The sequence below is a fragment of the Amblyomma maculatum genome, chromosome 1 (assembly GCF_055883805.1).
Source record: "Amblyomma maculatum isolate TAMU_Amacu chromosome 1, ASM5588380v1, whole genome shotgun sequence".
Taxonomy (NCBI): domain Eukaryota; kingdom Metazoa; phylum Arthropoda; class Arachnida; order Ixodida; family Ixodidae; genus Amblyomma; species Amblyomma maculatum.
The window spans coordinates 356,136,674-356,151,711 of NC_139344.1; the positions used below are offsets into that span (position 1 = coordinate 356,136,674).

The 15,038-nt window shown below is 46.1% G+C and overlaps 1 protein-coding gene across 1 annotated transcript in view; it reads right to left on the reverse strand.

Moving 5' to 3' along the window:
- Positions 1 to 6,695: 6,695 nt before the first annotated feature.
- IleRS (Isoleucyl-tRNA synthetase) overlaps positions 6,696 to 15,038 on the reverse strand; it is a 33,589-nt gene continuing 25,246 nt past the window's right edge. Inside the window, exons 28-31 of the mRNA XM_084591223.1 lie at positions 11,861 to 12,037; positions 10,419 to 10,567; positions 9,234 to 9,348; positions 6,696 to 6,993 (exon numbers count right to left, since the gene is read on the reverse strand). Coding sequence (XP_084447349.1) covers positions 6,856 to 6,993; positions 9,234 to 9,348; positions 10,419 to 10,567; positions 11,861 to 12,037 — 579 coding nt within the window. The 3' untranslated portion in view covers positions 6,696 to 6,855. The remainder of the gene's footprint in view (positions 6,994 to 9,233; positions 9,349 to 10,418; positions 10,568 to 11,860; positions 12,038 to 15,038) is intronic.

Below are 15,038 nucleotides of genomic sequence, written 5' to 3' on the forward strand. Positions count from 1 at the left end.
GTCCATTTGCGAAGATTTATACTATTTATTATTTTTTAACCATTTCGCACACTTCGTCTGAAGCGTAATTAAAACTCAAGGTATTTTCATGAAGTTTATTTAAAGGTCATTTTATGAAGAATTTTGTTTATGTATTGTTACTCTTAGCAAGTCTTGTCCCACCAGCCAATCAGACTTTTCAGAAATTTGTCCTCGAATACTATAAAATAATGGTATCGCGCGCGAATATTACATAGATTGTAAGTTCAGACGCATCGTTTCCCTATGAACTGTTTTACGTCATATGCCATCGAGCACGCTGGCAGGGCACGAGAATCTGATTTTTTTTTAGGTCTTTATTATAAATGAGCAAGAAACCACATTTAAAGAGGATCACTCGAACCCTATACGGGACTTCACTAATAAACTCAGTGACTCCTTCTTGTTCAATAATGGTTTGTTTCTTCCTCCTACTGGCCACTTTGTACAAAATCCCTGTATAAAGGTACGCACCCAGTAGATTTCTTACCCGGTGCGTCGAACGGATCCGGTAATTTTTTTCTCCGGGTACGTCGGTTTTCAAGGTCCGACTTATCGAACGTGGCTGTGCCGTAGGTTTAGTATCAGGAGTGTACGACGGTGCGTTTCGGTCCCCTATTGATCGTAACAGGGCAAATCAAAGTTGACATGATTGCAAAATCAGGTGCGAGTCGCGCGGGGGCTACTTTTATCCACTGCTTTTTCTGCCTACTGCCCTGAATTGACGACTATAGTGACCCGTGCTCAGATTTGAGTATAGCTGAAATTAAGGGGTTTGCCATAGTTTGTGTTATTTGAAACTGCATACGAGTACGCGGGTCCTTGGTGGTCCTACTGAGTGCAAAGATATTGGTCGCGTTGTTTGCCTGCTAATTTTGAGGTATTTCCAGATAGCCCGTTGAAGATGTTTTTGTGTCTCGGCGCGGATTTGAGTCGGATCATTTAAGGTACGGAAGAGGCGTCACATGCTCCGGCTAGAGATCTGGATGGCCCGTCGGTTACAGTGGTTCACCTAGTTCGAGTCGGAGAGTTGGGTCACATACTCTGCCACTCACTGGTATAGCTCGGAGATACGAATGTTGAGCTTTCTATTTATGTTCTTGGCACCACCATCTGCGGACGAGGCTGTGCCGCGCCTCCTAGAGGTACAGAAAGTGGTCGTCCACTCCAGGCGTTGCCTCCAAGAGTTGAATTTAGATCTCCGCCGAAACAAATTGTAGGGGTTTAAGCATGGCTTGAACCTAGTGATAGAGCGAAATCTGTGAGTGTTGTTGATCTTATTATCGGCAAAATCTGTAATTAGCAAAAAGATGCAATGCATGATCCTGTTCATAATCGACATCCATTTGAGTGCCCCCTATAATTATGAGACAAGATGGAGGAAATAGCGATATCTCAAGGGAAGAAGACAATGAAAAGAATACCACACAATATCATAAGGAAGAGAGGCGGGGAGGGGGAGTAAGGGTGGGAGGTGGATCGTTGCTGCTCCCGGCCTTATGAGGCTGGGAACCTAGGGGCCTGTTGTGCATGCATGTCGGCCACCCGCCGCTGCTTCAGTGTCGTACAAGACGGCTGTTGCGGCGAGAGCCTTTTCCTTTCTTTCTTCCTCCTCCTCTGTCCACACTCGGCAGGCAGCGGTGGTGTCTCAGCTATAGCGCCAGTTGTCAGGCCCTATTGGGATCGAGCTCCTAGCCACGGCTCGCGACGCTCCTGCAGGAGCCGACGGGAATCGTACGGATGCAGGCGAGCGGCGGACGCCTTTTTACAGTACCCGGTGCTGTTCCGCAAGACATCAGCGCATTGAGAGGAAGCCTCTGCACCGGATGTGTCCGGTCAAGACATGCCAGACAGCCTGGCGCCTCAGCGACCGCCGGTGCCGTGGAGGTGTGCCCCTCTCTCCATATCCATGACATATCCATGACGGCAGACCAGCGCGCCCGCCAATTGGTTCTCTTGGCCCGCGGCAAACTACTGCGTCCGGATTGGATAGTTTGAATGGCACCGACTTTCAGGCCTATAAAAGAAGACGCTCGGTCGACGGTCGAGAGAGACCATCGTGAAAGTTCACCGTGTGTTGTGCTCCACGACCGGAGGGAACGTAGCGGCTTCTCCCTGGCCGGCGTTGTACTGTGCGCGTACAGTCGCGTTAGCCAGTAGACCCCCGTGCCGATGTTCTTTTCTGAACCATATGTCTGTAATTTAGTGCATAAAGTCATTTTTCTTTTGTTAACGTCGTCTCGTCACAAGACTGACTAAAAGCGGCACCGGCTGCTAACATCTAACAGCCCGCACATTTTGTTTTCTTCCTTGAGTAATGCTAGCGGTGCGGCATTTCATCGCCATCACTGATAGAACTGTGCATGGGCTCCGGTCGACCCGAAAGCCCGTACCCTGCCCGGCCCGAGGGCGGGGCTTGGGATAACAGGGGGAACCCGCATGTATAGACACCACAGGCGGCTGCATTTCGGTGGAGTCGAAATGAAGAAGCGTCTGTTATTCTGTTGAGACTGTAGGAATAAGGAAAAGAAAATGTACCGGCATGCTACTGGCTCTGTAGCTAAGCCACCTCCGCTGCCTCGTGCGGATGCGTAATTCCATCTCAACGGTTGGGTCCTGCAACTACTTCTCCTCACTGGTTGCCCAAGGCGGATGTAAACCTTGGGTTGCCTCTCAGCGGGTTAAACGGCGATAGTTACCGAAAGGTGTCTCTGAACGCAACCTAAAGGTAACGTACACTCACTGAAGGCAGGAAATGATTACGGTGAAGGTAATTGATAAGTGTTACCATGTCATGCCATCACCTCGTGGCTCTCTTGACGGCTGGTTTTGCGGCTATTAAGAAATAAAAACACTACATAATGATATTGTAACTTAAAGGGGAACACTCCCCAGGAATGAGCTTGGCAGCTTATTTTAATGTTGCGGTAAAAAAAGTTTCTATTGCAGAAATCGAACAGATGTTTTATTCGCTTTGTGCTGAGGTAACTAGTGTCAATCCATTGCACCACTGAAGTTTTTTTTTTTCTTTATTGCCTGACTTTTGCAAGACAACACATACACAAGACATTGATATAATAAGCCTGCCAGGGGCTGGTTTCGTCATTCTAAAATTCCTATAGATCCATCAAAGGTTCTACCTTTGGCAACCACTCAGGATTATCTCGACAAACTTCACAATCTCGATAAAGCAATGGAGAGCCTCGCGGAAAAAAATTCGTGCAGGACGCGCATCAGGATCACAGTGATATCCTGCAATGCGTGAACGCCATATACTGTGGAGACCCATTAGCATGATTGAATCATATCGAACCCCCTCCTAATTTTGCACCACAAAAGCAACGAGTACGGCAAGCTTAAAAGCCGCTTTTATTCTTTTTTTACAATATTTCCGCTATCTGTCGCCAGGTGACGCAGCTAAGAAGACCCTACCGTTGAGGTAACGGAATCACGCTGTGCGGACAGAAAATAGACAAGGAAGAAGAGGGAGAGAAAGACGCACGTCGCAACAGCCGTCGTCCTCCACCGGATCGGTGGCGGGTGCAATGACGGCCTACAACAGATAAAAATTTGGTGGCCGGCTAGCCTCCACCGTAAGAGGCGTTGACCTACCAGTCCCAGCCCCCGTAGGGCCAGGAACAGCCACCCTTCACCACCCCTTCTGAAGAAGCGTCCGCGAGCTTTGGGATGTCATTTTTGTTGTGGCTGCAGGAAGAAGGAAAAGAAAATGCACGGGTCTCTCCACTTTCACTCCCACGTTCGCTTGCGGCGCGGTTCAGGTGTCCACAGAAACAAGTATGACAGATACTGCGCCTTTTCCTTCCTGTGTGTGAACCGCTGCCTCGTGCGGACAGAGGAGAGAAATATAGGGGTGGCTGTTCTTGGCCCTACGGGCTGGGACGGTAGGTCAACGCCACTTGCGGCGGGTGCTAGCCAGCCACCGAATTTTTATCTGTTGTAGGCCGTCATTGCACCCGCCACCGCTTAGGTGGTGGACGACGGCTGTTGCGGCGCGTCTTTCTTTCCTTCTTTTTCTTCTCTACTTTCTCTCTTCTGCCCGCACAAGGCAGCGGAGGTGGCTCAGCTACAAAGCCAGTAGCAGGCCCGTGCATTTTCTTTCCCTGCGTAGATTTATTTATTAATAGGAAGGGAAAGGCGCGGTAACTGTTTTCTGTGGACACCGCAACCGCGCCGTAAGGGAAGGGAGGAAGATGAGAGTGAAAGTGGAAAGAGAGAAAGAGGAGCCGTAGTGGAGGGCTACGGATAATTTCGACCACCTGGGGATCTTTAACGTGCGCTGACAATAAATTTGCCACTGATTTATTTATTTATAGGAAGGGAAAGGCACGGTAACTGTCTCACTTGATTTCTGTGGACACCGCAACCGCGCCGTAAGGGAAGGGAGGAAGATGGGAGTGAAAGTAGAAAGAGAGAAAGAGGAGCCGTAGTGGAGGGCTACGGAGTAATTTCGACCACCTGGGGATCTAACGTGCGCTGACGTCGCACAGCACACGACGCCTCTTCGTTTCGCCTCCATCGAAACGCAGCCGCCGAGGTCGGGTTCGAACCCGGGTACTCCGGCACAGTAGCCGGGCGTCTTACCACTGCACCACCCCGGGGGGCGCGCTGACAATTCTTCCTACAGCCACAACAAAAGAAAGTAGAGAAGAAAAAGAAGAGAGAGAAAGACGCGAGCCGCGACAGCCGTCGTCCACCACCTAAGCGGTGGCAGGTGCAATGACGGCCTACAACAGATAAAACTTCGGTAGCAGGCTAGCCCCCCACTGCAAGCGGCATGGACCTACCAGTCCTAGCCCCATAGGGCCAGGAACAACTACACTTCACGACCTCCACCCTCTGTCATCCTTTGGGATATCTGTCAAGGTGTTAACGTGGTCGAAATTACTCCGCAGCTCTCTACTACGGGCCCCGCCGCAGTGGCGCAGTGGTTAAAACACCCGACTACTGGGCCAGAGTACTCGTGTTCGTACCTGACCGCCAGGCACTGCATTTCCAGGAAGGCGAAATGGAGAGGCGTCAGTATGCTGTGCGATGTTAACGCACGTTAAAGAACCCCAGGTGGTGGTGGTTTAAATTATTTCATAACCACGTTATGTTGTCGTTGTGGCTGTAGGAAGAAGGAAAAGAAAATGCACGGGCCTGCTACTGGCTCTGTATCGGCAGCTGAGGGCAATTGGTTCAGGCGTTCGCTGGTAGTAATGACCGATTCGCAAGCCGCTTGCCGAGGATTCACCAACGACAGAGAAAGTAGAGAAGAAAAAAATTACAAGGGTTCAATGCTGCTGAATTAAATATTGAGCGAAAGCATTAGCAGCGGGTGACCGAGCGTTCTTCTCTTTTTCTTCTTCCTCAGCCCACCTCAGCCCACATACATAAAGCCTCGCTTTAACAAAGCCGTATGAACGTGCCTTAGATACAGCGCAGCCTCCCCTCCTCTACTTACCGAAGAGAGAAGAGAGGCAAAGTGTCTCCAATGGAAGACGACACAACCTGCTAGACCACAGCGCACCTAGTGGGAGAAGCGCAAAACGCCCGGCGTGGCTACGAGCCACGCTACCCTCTTGAATATAGTGAACTAGAATACTCATCAAGTGGCGCGAACGGAGGCGCACACCAGCGGAACGGCTGAAGCAAAACGACTCGCCTCCCGCAAGGGGCACTGCCGCACCTTTTACTAGCCCCGCACCGCTGCCTCCGTGCTGCTGAGGGCAGTCGGAACGGCTCTCGGACCACGTGCTCCGAATGGTCACTCTGCGTTTCGGTGTGACTAGACGCGGCCTGCGTACGCAGCCTACTTGTGGACGCGGCGTGCGTGCGCGGCCTGCGGACAGAAATTTCCCCGCGTCATGCATCCTTGAAGAAAGAGCTGAGCCGGGTCCGAAACGTCGGGTTTTGTAAAGTAAAAATGTGCTGGCTGGAGAAATTTCAAGTTTACTTAAACAACAGATACTACAAACTTGAACACTCTCTTTAACTTAAGCATCACTTCTACTTCATTTCTTCTTCTTCCTCCTGCCTGCCGTCTCCGCCATATTATCACTGAGACTCTCACAAGCGTTGCGCAGATTATGCTATGTCGAAAGCTGAAACCAGTGCGTTCATTTATTTCACAGTTGCGGGCCACAGTTATGGTTTATAGCCAAAGAGTTAGCTCCATTAAGCTACGCAGATAGTATGCATGTGTTGTGGCCCGCAAAATAACAGATAGATGTATTTATTGAATGGAAGGGCAGGCAGATCGGCTAAAATGTTGAGCAGCTGGCCTAGTACTGTGCACCAGGTAAAGGGAAGAAACAGGGTCAGGATGAGTGATAAAGTGATGAGAAGAGGTATAACACAAATATATAACCACCGTAATTTGTCTCACAAGCGCGAGTCCAGTTGCTCAAGAGAGGGCAAAAAGCCCACATTGCCTGTAAAGCTCTTCACTTGTCCAGCCAAGCGCCCAGCAGTAAATTTTCCGACAAAACCTGGCCCACAATTTTTTCCCGGTTATTACCAACTGCCTTGTTACCGTTTTTCTTGTATTCATTTTGAAGGATATAAAAATAAAAATTACTGTTTCAATTTCCCCATCACTGATTTTATTGTGCACGAGCGGGAGTAAAGAGTTTGAATTGCATTCGTTGCTGAGATGACTGAATAGGACGAACACATGAGAAGCATGGAAATGAAGCTATATTCCCGAGCACCATTTGTGACAAGGCAATGAAAGCACTTCTCGACAACAGTTTTGTTCAATTAAAGCACCCACGCAAACAGAGAATAAGTTACGTGAAAAAAAAAACGTGATAACTTAAATTAAGAAATGCACTCTCAGTGAAGGTAGGCATAGAGGGTGTTCCCATGCAGAGCCTTCAAGTCGTTGGACGTTAAGTGCGTGAGTTTTTCAGACTTGTTTTGAGATTTGTAGATTTCCACTGTTTTTCCAGTGACTCCAAACACTACAGATACCTGAAAGAAAAGAAAGCAGCAGTGAGACACGACTGGTAGCTTTTCGGTATGCTAAAAGGACTCGGCCATGATATATATCATAATGTATACAATAAGAGTGCTAATGAAAACTAAAGCAGTAGGGCCGATAAAAAACATGTTTAACTAGCTGTAGCTCCCAAAAAGCTTTGTAGATGCAGACATCTGCCTCTCTGTGCAAAAAAAAAATAAAAAATACAGAGCCATGACGGGACACATACTTAGTTTACCTAAGCTTGCCATGGTATCTTAAGGTATAATAAAGCTGCTCCCACCCTAGACTAAAGCTTTACAAGCCAGGTCTCCTCCCATTGTTGAGAGACTTTCTTTTACATCTTCTTGTGATGTAAAAGAATTCTCTCACAAGAAACCCAGAATTTTGTCATTGTGTTTTGTCTTGGTTTTCCTAGTAAGGCGAGGGTTTGTCTTTGCTACATTTTGTTGAGCTTCAAAAGCGTGCACTTGGCGACCTTGCTGTCACGAGCAAATTACCTCTGCCAGAGCCACACCTGTGAATTTTTTATTTGCTCACAATGCTAATGACAGCAGGTTTTCTAGAGAACAGGGCCTTCAACAATATCACGCTAAAAATTCATGCTGATTCCGTAGTTCACAGTACGTCTGCATTTCCGATAAGAATGTCTGCTTTTGACTTCTGCTATAGTTTGCGCTAACAAGCCATGCTGCAATTGTTTAGTCCTCCACAGCTTGTTACCTGCATTCTCTGCTTTCACTGCTTTTCCTCCCTGCCTAAAAGATGCCTTCATGTGTGCATATGCAGCTATTTAGAGAACACTCCTAGTTGTAACCAGCACTGTGTTGCATTTTTTCTCTGTGGTACTTCACCTATGCACTCTATTACCGTATTCACACGATCGTAAGTCAGCCTCCTTTTTAAAATTTGAAAATCTGAAGTCGGGCAAGGGGGGGTCAGCTTGCAATCAAAACCAAAACATGGCACTACATATAAGAGCAAGATAGACAATGTATCAGGGAGTCTATGGTGAGTTTGTTTTGCTCTACGGCTCTAAGCTCAACATTCAGTTACTCTGCGCTTTAACTTTTATTGCGCACAACGCACCTACCCAAGTGTTGATAGTTTACGGAAGGTGGATACACTAGCTTTTTGCCCTTTCAGCTGCGTTGGGTCACGTGGCACGGTGGCACTTCCAGGGAATGTCGATGGTTGATGGAACAGTCGACACTGATCATTCATCCTTTAGTGCTGCCTGGAGTTCACATGTTTAACTTGACGTCTGGCCACATGCTTCGTTATGAGCTCACCAGTCCGAAAAGCATTCGGCGCTCATGGACTACAGCGTTCAAGAGGGCGACTATCATTTATGGCAAAGAAACAACTGCGCAGTGGGCTACAAGTTCGAAGCTTCTAAATGGGTTATGCAGGAGTGGCGATAACAGCAAGTCAAAATTTTCATTTGTGATGCCGAGCTAAGATGCTTATGAGGGATACAATTAGGATGCTATCCAGAGCTGGAGGCCAAGCTCGCAAAATATATCACCACAATACATGATCTGAAGTGGGGACGAGTAGTCTAGCCAGGCAATAAATTTCTGTTGTGAAAAGCATCCACCGGTATGCTTTTTTCTTTCTGGACATGCGATTTAGGGGGGGTCTACTTAAGTTCGAGTCAACTTGCAATTGTAAATACGGTATGTACTCTTGGTGCATACTCTTATTTCACTATCATGGAGACAAACTAAGGTGCATACTCTTATTTCACTATCATGCAGACAAACTAATTCAGTAGTCATGACGTGCCAGCTAATTTATAAGTTAACTTCGCATAGTTTGTCAGCTCGGCCATGAAAAACGGCCTAGATCAATGAAAGCAGCCATGCAGAACTCTGTGCCTTAAGTGCTAAGCGGATGCAGCTCTGCAGCAGCTTCTTTGAGATGTGCACTTGCGTGCTAGACATGAACCATTCACATTATGCATGTGAAAGTCAATTTAGAAAGTTTGGAGGCAGAACATTCCTTAAATTTTATAGTGCTAAAGATTTCTGAGAACAACTAGGTGTTCAAAAATGCATAGACCTGTAATTACATATGCACACTTAGAAGTCACTCAGTATGACAGCCTTTCATGTCAATACCTCAAGTAGCTCAGAATTATAATACAGTACATGTGATCAACAACACTGGAAAGCAGCCATGGCGTGCGCCCACAGCTTTGATGCAGTTAAAACAAGCTTCAGCTTACCAGCTGCTCAAGCCTAGGTACATCGACCAGATTATGGCCAATAGGGTTTTCCAGCAATACAGTTGCCTTCAGTCCATTGTCTTGGCTTGAACCACAAAGCTCTACGTTCACATATCTGAAACGTTACAACAGTGCAGTTTCCTCAGGCCGTGTGCTCAAGCACTAGGCTATGGCAGCAATGTGAGAACAGCGCATAATGCGTAAAACAAAATTCAAGCCGCTTTCCGCAAACCATATATATATATATATATATATATATGCGAGAAAATTTGCCAAATTCTTAATGAAGCATTAGCAAGCATGTAACTTTCTCCATGATGCGTCTCCATGCATCTCAGCATTTCCTGCATGCTATTTAATCAGCAAACATGCTGAGCTCTGCTAGCGACACCACACAGCATGTCCTCCCTGTACACCTTAGTCAACATGGTTAAACACCTTATGCGAAAACACTGACCACCGTTCAGTTGGGCTGCTAGAGAGGGATTAGGTCCTTAACAGGCCCCAAGTCGGGCATCTGAGGCGAAAGCAGCAGAGCCAACAAGATAAGAGGCAAAATGTATGGCTTGCTAACTAAATTGGTTGAAACTATTTTCCCAATGCGACAGGCTAGAGCAGCACCTACTACAAACGTACATTGCTGAAAATTGCCATAACATGGTGCCAATGCGTGCATGCATACAAAGCAGAGAACAATAGCAGTAATTTTAAATGCCTAGTAAAAGTGATACGGAGCACAAATGATGTGTTCATGCCAACTTTCTAATCGTTAAAATGTTCAAAACCAAATGACAACTGGGAAGTTCTAAATATACGAGACAGAACTTGAGAGAATATGACAGCTAGTGCAATACTGGTGGTATGAGCCGACAAGAGTTAGTTGCAGTCATTTTTAGTGCTTGCTGATGACCCAATAGAGACTGCTCCAGTTTTAGTCAATGGGCCCAGATATATCCCACAACTTCAATAAAAATGTTTTTGCACCTAACATTGCTAGTCTAGCATGAACACATCCATTCAGCCCAACTAGCGATTTAAAGAGAATGCAGTTAAATTACCCCATCATTCTCAACATGACTGCACCTGGCAAATAGCAGCGATATGCAAGCATTTTTACCTTAACTTAACTCTTCCTCCAAACCAAGGGGGCATCCTGGCTAACCATGATGTGACAGCAGTGCTTACCGGCAGTAAGGTAGTACACCCGAACCCGCTGGTTTGCTGGCATGTGTGTCAACCTGCTTGCCTGTGGGCCTGGATTGAATATGTTTGCCAGATACAGGGGTACCACCACCAGGTTTGGTGATCACAACCTTCAGCTGAGAGCCTTTGAGCTGAAAATGGCAGTGCGCAAGACATGACCAAGTGAGACAACCGCATCTTCTAGAAATCTTCCTTGTTTGCAATGCAGAAAATGATTGTTTCATTAAGTACCTACACCGCTTCCAGACGGCGACAACTTTGGGCAGGAAGAACGCTGGTGCTACTGCCTTGCAGTTGCTTTGCACGTTTACTTAGCCCTTTAAGAAGCAAATTGACACTCAAAAATGTGCCGAAATTGCAAAATTTCTTTCAGTCGTAATTTTTTCTATGTAACTCTGATTCAGAAAACTTTTATTTATTTTTTTTTTTTAACCTCAGGGTCCTAGCGCATTGCAGAGGGGAGTGGGGATACAAAAGGAAATGACAAAGAGAGAAAAAGAATACATGTACTATATATAGAAATAGTCTCAAATAAAGAAGACAATATGTATATCCCTGCATTTGTTCCTGATTAGAAAATAACAACAATAAAAAAAAACTGCTCCTGAAGGCAGCTTTCCCTCAGTATGCATCATACGAATGATGTCAGAGTCACTGTCGGAAATTATTTCTAAATCATCAGCAACACTGCTTTCAGAATTGCGTCAAGCAGCAGCTTTTTTTTCTCACATCATCACCACCACCAGCATTCTTCAGGGGGGGGGGGGGGTGACACCATTATGAAATGACTGTCGCAAGGCCAAAAACATGCAGTCAAGTGCAAAATGCTTTTTTTCATGAATAATTATTGTCTCCTAGTGTAGAAAATTGCAATGAACACAACTGCAGACCCTAACTGGCATTTGGCAGTGGATAAAGCACAAGCAACATTGAGTCAGTGACTCGTCAATAGCGATATTAGTGCAACTACTCCACGGCATGTACAGCCCAGGATTGATGATTAAAGTTCTAATACCCTCTCTCTCAGAAAAGCAGATTTTGAAACACCCTAATCATTTTGATGTCAATGGAACAAGCAAGCTGAACACATACAAGAGATTGCAAGATAGGCCTTAGAACCACACTATGCTTAAACTGGAGGTATGCTGATTAGGGCACAAGCGTAATTAATGCACTTTTCAGCGCTTTTCTTTTTCCCTTCACTAAAGATGTCCTGTAGGTCAGGCACAAAGTTAGGAGACCATCTACATTTTGCACTGAATTGATGATTTGTATATACTACACTGTTCAAATGCTAAAGAAAGCACATAGTACACACATGGCATAGATCAATATTTTGCAACAAACACTCCGCCTCGCAAAATCGCAATCGACACAGGCAAGCAAGGGCCATACAGGTGGAGATGAACACAGTGGCCACCAACCTCGTGATCCTCTTCAATGATGACTTCAGCATCAGAAGATGGGCTGCCCGTCCTGAGAGGCACTTTTAGCGTACCCTCTATGAGTGAGTGGTGCGAGCGGATCACCTCAGCCATGGAGTGGTCAGCAGGTGTCACTGCCAAGAATACGGCCACTTCGTCCGTTGGCACGAGGTGAGCCTGTTCATCGCGGCATTAATTGAAGGGAAAAGAACTCTGGCATCAGTGAATGAAAGGCTGGTATCATTTGACACAGGCATGTATCCAATGAGGGGGGGGCATAGGTTGCAGGGCCATAAGAAACTTCCTCAAAGAAATAAAACAAAAACAAGTATTCTTGCTACATGCCTAGCACGAAGTCAAAGGAGGAAGCAGTCTTCTAGCTTGACTGCTAAAAATTCCAACTTCACATGGTATTATCAAACAAAGTAAATCTAGAATTGCACAGAAGTGTATGCTCTACTGAAGAATCCAGTACAAATTTTACACAGGATTCCATATACCAGTTTTTTGCACAGGAAGGACCTGCATAAAAACAGGTGCAGCTGTCATATTGCTCCCGAATACAGCAAACTTAAATTGACTCGGCTTTCAAGGGACTAGAAAAAAAAATGTCCGAATTAGCTGAAAGCTTGAATTATCGAACAGGCCTGAAGAAACTGCCAAAAACAGTTCGTCACGGTAGTTTTATCCGATGAAATCATGTATAATAAATTTTTGCATTAGAGACGAAACCAAAGTAAGGACGATGTTTTTTGCTGCTTTCGACTTCTTCACTTTGTGCACACTGTCGGGAGTAAACTCGCTCTTCCGCAGTCTTCACAAAACGGCCCCATCATGTTTTGAGGATGCTTCACCGCAGCACACTCATGCGGTGAAGCGCACAGTGGAGGAAAGCTAAGGTGAATTCAAAAATTTTCTGTATATATTCGGCAATTTTTGAATATTCAGAAATTCCAAATATCAGTTTTTCGAATAGGGATAAGAATAGAATAACAAACATATTTGATTCATATTCGAAATTTTGCATATTCGCGCACCCCAGGTTACCGCCAAATAGTTACAAACACCTCTCACTCTGTTTTACAAGTGACCTTTAAATAGAAAGCTGCTTTCATAGTAGCGCAAAAGTGACCACAAGCCATGTTAAAACTTGGCAAAAAGCCAAGGGACTTTAGACAAGAGTATTAAGAGGGTGCACAGCTTGTAAAGGATGCGCTCAACTGAGACACATTTCAAACAAAGAGGCCTTCTTAAAGGTCATTTGTTACGTGTCTAGGGTAAAAACTATACTAACAGCTTGTTGTTTCTTAATGACAGATGGTGCCTGAGCTCTTTTCAGATAAACACACTGCATCACTAAGTATCACCACAGCCCTGGCACTGTGGCTGAGTGATTTGGCTGCTCAACTACTGAGCCGAGGGATCCAGGTTCAAGCCTGGCCATGGCCACTGTGCTTTTATGGAGGTGAAACACTAGGTGACCTTGTACTGTGCAATGCCAGTGCATGTTAAGGAACCCTGGGTAGTCGAAATTATCCCGAGCCCTCAACTACGGCATCTCTCATAGCCTTAGTTGCTCTGGGACATTAAACCTTATAAATCAAATTAAATGAGATAAAAAATAAAAGTGTTATTTGCTGTGGGAGTTAGTGCACTCGTCATTCTGAGGCCAATTAAATTTTTAATTAAATTAAACTAAATGGAATAACGAAGAGGGTAAGAAAAATTTTAGTTATCAATGAGAAAACCACAGCACAGAAAAATTTTTAAGGTGAAGTGTTTCTAATGTACCACTTTATCCAACAGTGCAGTGCCAACTACGTAGGCCACTGTCAAAGTCGCTGTATTCTTGAATTGCTGCCATAACTATAGAAAGAAAATTCCGATATCGTCCAAGCGGTGTGAAACTAGTTGGCGAAGTAGGACTTACCGTATTTACTCGCATAATGATCGCACTTTTTTTTTTAAATACTGACGCAAATTTCGGGGTGCGATCATTACGCGGGGTAAATTTTCTACAAAAAATTTTTGAGCACCGAAAATGCAAACAAGTTGCAGGTCAGACGTCTTAGAACATATATCTCGATTACAACCAAAAATAAAAGCTGAGTAAGGCTTACCTTCGCAATAAACACGCACATTAAGCATCACATGAAGTGCACAATGCCCATTTATTTTTTTTCATCAGTACTCTAATCAAAGTCTGAATCCTCGCCATCCTCGCTTTCACTGCTGCACGACTCATCGGAAACGGCAGTGTCGTCGCTGGGAGCATCTTCACAATCCCACAGGAAGTCATCTTCCGTTCCATCCAAAGCGTTAGATATGCCTGTCTTCTTAAAACTCTTAGCCACTACCTCGTCGGGGATACTGCTCCACGCTTCTGTGATCCACGAGCACAGCATCTCCACGGATGGCCTTCTAATCTTTCTGCTAGGCGTCAAATCATGCTGGCCCATCGCCATCCACTCAGCATAAAGTCGTCGAACGTTGTCCTTGAACGGTTTGTTCTAAGACAAGTCGAGAGGCTGCAGCAGCGAAGTCAGGCCGCCAGGAATGACTGCAATGTCCGTGCGCAGCTCTTTCAGCTTGGCACGCACGCTGTCCACAAGGTGACCCCTAAAACTGTCCAAAACCAGAAGCGAGGGAAGCAGAAATGCTCCTGGTCTTCTTCCCCAAACAGTCTTGATCCAGTCGACCATCAGGTCTGCAGTCATCCACCCTTTCATCTGTGCACGTATATGGATGCCACGGGGAAAGTTTCCCTTCGGAATAGTCTTCCGTTTGAAGATCACGTATGGTGGCAGCTTCCGCCCGTCGGCCATCACAGCAAGCATGACTGTGCATCACTGTTTTTCTGCGCCAGACGTCTTCACGAGGACGCTCCGAGCACCCTTCTCGTTCACAGTTGTATTCCGGGGCATGTCGAACGTCAGTAGAGTTTGATCGGCGTTTCCAATTTGCGACATGAGGTAACCGCATTTTTCGCGAAGCCTAGTGACGAAGTGATGGAAGTCTATCACTTTGCTTTCATACGCGGCTGGGAGCCGCTGGCACAACGACGTCCGCCGCCTCAGGGAAAGTCCATTCCGTCGCATAAAGCGAGTCGTCCAACCGGAGCTAGCGCGGAAATCCTTTGCGGCGATTCCCAGCTTCCTGGCAGTTGTGCGCGCCTCCG